The sequence below is a fragment of the Cariama cristata genome, unplaced genomic scaffold (assembly GCF_000690535.1).
Source record: "Cariama cristata isolate BGI_N322 unplaced genomic scaffold, ASM69053v1 scaffold41036, whole genome shotgun sequence".
Classification (NCBI taxonomy): domain Eukaryota; kingdom Metazoa; phylum Chordata; class Aves; order Cariamiformes; family Cariamidae; genus Cariama; species Cariama cristata.
The window spans coordinates 1,512-6,469 of NW_009624576.1; the positions used below are offsets into that span (position 1 = coordinate 1,512).

General features: G+C 35.5%; 1 protein-coding gene across 1 annotated transcript in view; it reads left to right on the forward strand.

The window, feature by feature from the left end:
• Nucleotides 1-248: 248 nt before the first annotated feature.
• The window catches only part of KIF27 (kinesin family member 27), a gene marked incomplete at its 5' end in the record, with an annotated part of 14,467 nt that continues 9,757 nt past the window's right edge, over nt 249-4,958 (forward strand). Inside the window, 5 exons of the mRNA XM_009703219.1 lie at nt 249-392; nt 2,775-2,981; nt 3,548-3,723; nt 4,105-4,238; nt 4,790-4,945. Of these exons, the coding sequence (XP_009701521.1) occupies nt 249-392; nt 2,775-2,981; nt 3,548-3,723; nt 4,105-4,238; nt 4,790-4,945 (817 nt within the window). The remainder of the gene's footprint in view (nt 393-2,774; nt 2,982-3,547; nt 3,724-4,104; nt 4,239-4,789; nt 4,946-4,958) is intronic.

Consider the following 4,958-nt stretch of genomic DNA (forward strand, 5'->3'; position numbering starts at 1 on the left):
TTATTCCCTTTGGAAGAAAGAAACTTTTCAGAAGAAAATCAATAGATGAAACAGAATTGAAGAAATAACTGGTAGAAACGAAAGATAACCCCTTAGACAATTTGCGATGCATACCTCAAAACTTTGCAGTCCTGATCACATCTTTTAACAACAAATGAGGTTTTGGTTTTGGTTTTGTTTTTCATTTTCCAACTGTAAGAATAATAATGTCCCCTTTTCACCAGCTGAACTTTTCTTTTATTATCTAGCAGGCTTTAGTTATGGATGAAGAAGTATTTAGCCAGAAGGATCATGAACTGCAGATACTGCAGAATCAGATAAAGACATTACTACAGGAGAATGAAGAACAACTAGAACGTTTAAAGGAGGCTCAAGAAACACATAGATTACAGGTATTTTTCCTCTGGTACACATTACATGTATCTGTGTTGAACCATCCTTCCACTATATGAATGCATTCATTATTTCAAGACAGGTCCCTCGAGATTTTTTTGGACATAACTACCTGTCAATCTTACGGGCATTTTGTTTGAATTACAACTGTATCACTTAATGAGTTGAGTTCATCTAGTGGATGAAGCCCAATAGTGTGATTTCTGAAATCTGTGTATCAGCCTTCCTGTATAGGCTGTGTCACAGCCTTCCTGTATAACATGAAGTGAATCATTCACCCTCTCCATGCTTCCTAAAGCATAAGACACACCCCTCTTCCCAGATGTGCATTATTGCTGAGTAGTTTCAGGACAATTAATGAATTAGGATTTGAAAGGCCTTTAAAGAGTCTTAAGAATCTAAATAAGACTATAAAGATCATGTAGAATGCTTTAAATGAAAGGTTGTATAGAAACATATTTTGTTACAACTTTATTAAGAATTGGACTATTGTTCTCTTTTGACTTTATAAGACAGAATTTAATCCTAATTTTCTGAGCTTTTACTATTAGAGAAAATTGAGTGGCATAGTGGAAATACTGCTTGCCTCCTTCCTTCTCTAGATCTTCTGCTTGCTAATGAAATTATGATGGGTAGTAAGTGTATAATATTTCAAGATCGAGGAGACCGTAAATAGAATAGTTAATATTTTCCTGGTGTTGCCTGTCATGTGGATGATAGATAAATTATTATCTGACTTTTTAAAAGAGAAAAGCATAAACACAGCTAGCTAGTATTCTTCTCCTTATTCTAGTATTTCTCCTTTTTCCTTTTCTTTGCTGATGGCTTGGGGAGAGTCAATGAATGAAAGGTAAGTATACTAGTCATCATCTTTTTCTTCCCTCTGTCACTTTCTTTCTTTTCTATCACCTCTGGATAGATTGATTTTTTTTTTTTATCATCCTGTCAGCATAGTATCAATTTATTACAACTGACATAATGCTTATATAAATTCTGGATGATACAAGCTAGAGCTAATGAACAGAAGCAGTCACAGTGTAGGTAAAAGACCATGATTTTTTCAGTATGAGAGACAGGAGAGAAGCCTGAGAGCTCTCAGGCACCATTTTGGTACTTAATCTACTAAACTGCCACTTTTATTTAAAAACATATAAAATAGGTAGAATAGTGAAAAGCAAATGCTTCTGTCAAATATTTTAAGTTGTATTCGCAGGAATATGTAATTTAGTGATACATGATAGAACAAGAACTAAAGTAGCAGGTACTAGATAGATATTAAATGATTATACACATATGTATTTATATAACAGGTGTTGCACTGTGAGGTTGTATGTACAAGGGTATCAGGAACAAAGAGTCTTAAAAGGGTTATATAATTGCTTCATGGCAGATCAGTTGGCCGTTACTGCTTCCAAAATCCTAACAAATATGGTATTCATATACATAATATATTTCCTGCGACATAGGAATATTATGTATTGTGTTCCACCAAAATGTCAATTTGCAAGGCATTGTCTATGTGTGTTTGGAAGGAACTTGCAGTCTTAAGAAAAGAAGATACAAAGAGTGAATAAAAAACTATTAATCGAACTAGGAGAATGAAAAATATCTTTCATTGAATACTTGTGGTGGACTATGACAAGCTGTTCTTCAACTTTCCCGATGTTACTAGGCTAGATCCTAAAGGTACTTTGTAAAGAATTGAAAAGAATAGAGGGAGTTGAAAATGGATATAATCTTGGCCTTATGGATGAATCAGTTTAGGTGAGACAAGTAGTTTTGAACAATGTACAGAGGCTGCTGAAGGAGAAGCAGATAAGTAAGTTCTCCAAACTTGCATTACCAACAAAGTTGAGGTTGGGCAGAAGAAAAAGAAGTAGCCTGTACAAGGGATCCTGGGGTCATGTACATGTTTATGTTTATTAATACAAATAATCTTTAAAGTGGAACTGCTCAAAGAGGAAGAGGAAGCCTGTATACATGTTAATTAATTAGACTCAGACCATATGTTTCATTCGAACATTTTTGTTGAATTCCCATTTTATTTCTCCATAAACACACATATAAAGCAAGCACAGGCTGATAAGTATGTCATCTACTTCTCACAAAATGCCTTGATAAGCTAATGTAACTTACCTGGGGTAGGTCTTTCTGTACAAAAATGTGTCTAAAATTTATTGGAATTGGGGGGGGGGTGTTAAATTGATGATATGTCATAACATTTTCAGTTTGTTGCAGAATTTGCCTGTGCACTGTACAAGAATTTAGGGTCAGTGATTAATTTACAAGATTCATGACCTTTGTAAGGAATTTAGAAATGGTGAATATGATATAGAGCTCATGATCAGGAAAAGTTTTGCTTTGTTTTTTTTCCCCATGAGAATGAGAAAATGGTGGAACAGCAAATGCTTATTGATCAGCTAAAAGAAAAATTAGAGAAGTTTACAGATGTGAAAACTTTGGACTTCTCAAGTGCTTGTGGAGGTGGGCCAGCTGTTGTGGCATCTGCAAGGAGACCATACAGTGTCCCACTCACAAAGAGTCTGCTACGCTCCCTTCACCCATCTTCAGGGACTGAGACCCGACAGGTAAGGTCTATGCAATTGTTACATTTTTTTTCCTTTACTTTGTAATGGTTAAAGTTCAATAATTAGGCTTGACATGACAATTTGTGGTGGCTTTCTCAGCTGCTGTTTAGCTTCCCATTGAAGACTGAAAAATTACTTTTTAATGTCTTACAACATATGCTATACCACAATTGTCCAAAATATTCAGGTTTAAAATTACCACTTTTAAGTGATATCACCTAAGTGCTAAAGCTGCAGTCTTTTCTAGTGTTCTTCTGCGGTTTTTGAGGGTTCAGATATGAAGCATTATCAAAAATGAATGATTATTCTTACTGATAGATTGAGTATGTTGGGTAATGAGTTGCTAACAGTGCCTTCTTTCACATTTGGAGCAAGTGCTCTAAGCTCTTGCAAAACCTTTTGTTACAAAGGTATTCAGAGTTGTTATAGAAAACCTCTGTGATTTTGCTTACAAGCCCAGGTCATGACAGACTTTTAAATTGAAATACTTTTTTAATATCTGTAAAGATTTGATAAATTGTTGCAAGTTTTTTTACCCATCACTTTTTTTGTGTGCTTTTTGACAGGTGTATACCAGCCCCCCTGCCTTCTCCCTGGCCCGGTTAATGGCAGAATTCCGTGCTCGCAGCCAGATGATACTGAGCAACATAGAAGGTCAGGATAAAGTCCTTCACTGCCACCTCTCTGATCAGAGTGATGAAGAAGAAGAAAATACAGGCACCAAAAAGAAAACCTCATTTAAGTAATTTTTTTGTTATCCTTTAATTTTTGTTACAGACAAATGTATAGCAAAGCTAGTATTACTGCCTAATCTGCCATAATATGAGACCATTTGCGATGTTACTTATGTTGAATATATGGGATCAACTGTCATATTACAAAATAACTTCAATAAGGATATGCTTTTGATTTAATAAAGATTGCATAATCCTTGTTTTGGGGCCAGAAGCTACCATGAAGATTGGTGGGGGCGGGGGGAGGTGGAGAGTAGATGGGAAAGAAGTTACAAATGCTTATGTGGATTTGGGATTACTCTCTGTTAAGATCATGTACTTTACATGTAGCTTAAAGAAAGAAAATCCCTATGTGTTTGGAATGTAGCATGTTTTGCATTCTTCCTTAGGCATTCCATAAACCGAACATGGACACAAAAACAGGCTTCTCTATGTTTTTTTCCTGATCTAAGTGACGTGAAGTGTCAAGTAGACAAATCTGGTTTATCTAACAGATCTGCACTACAGACTGACACAATCACAGGTAAAATGGAAGTCATGAGAGCAAATATTTCTACAGTACCAGAATATGCAAGAATGTCTTTAGTACATGTAATTATTTTTCCCAGCAAAATACATCTATTTGATACAAATATTTTTTTGGTTAGAGTTCAATGTAGGCTTTTCAGATTCTCTTCTTCTTCCCCTTTCTGAAACAGATGTCAGTGACCTTAATGTTTAAGTAATACTTATTAGCCAGAAAGCACTTCACACACCAAAAAGCTGTTCAGATGTAAATCTTTAGTACCACTTCAATGAAAGAAAATAGATGCTATTATCTTATCAGAGATGCACTGAAGTGGTTTCAGGAATATTTTTCCTCCCACCTAGGGTCTTGAAATGCTAGTGTATACCATCCTTCATTTTCCTGTTTAGACACATGGCAGGGAAAAGACTCTTTGCGCTATTCTCTTCTTTTGATTGTTCTACTTCATATGGAAGAACTCCACACATACAATGCTCCAGAGCACGATCTTTTGGATACAGAGTGTGTTCCAGATTTTTTATCTCCATATTGCTTTGTTTTCTTTCAAGGTGAAGAGATTGACAGCCTCCAGAAAAGTCATGTTTTTAACATGCAGAAGTTAAAGCGTTCAGAATTGAGACTCACTGAGGCCGAGCAAAAAATAAGAGAACTTGCACTTAATATCAAAATGAAAGAGGAACTTATTCAGGAATTAGTAAGAACAGGTAACTGGCTACT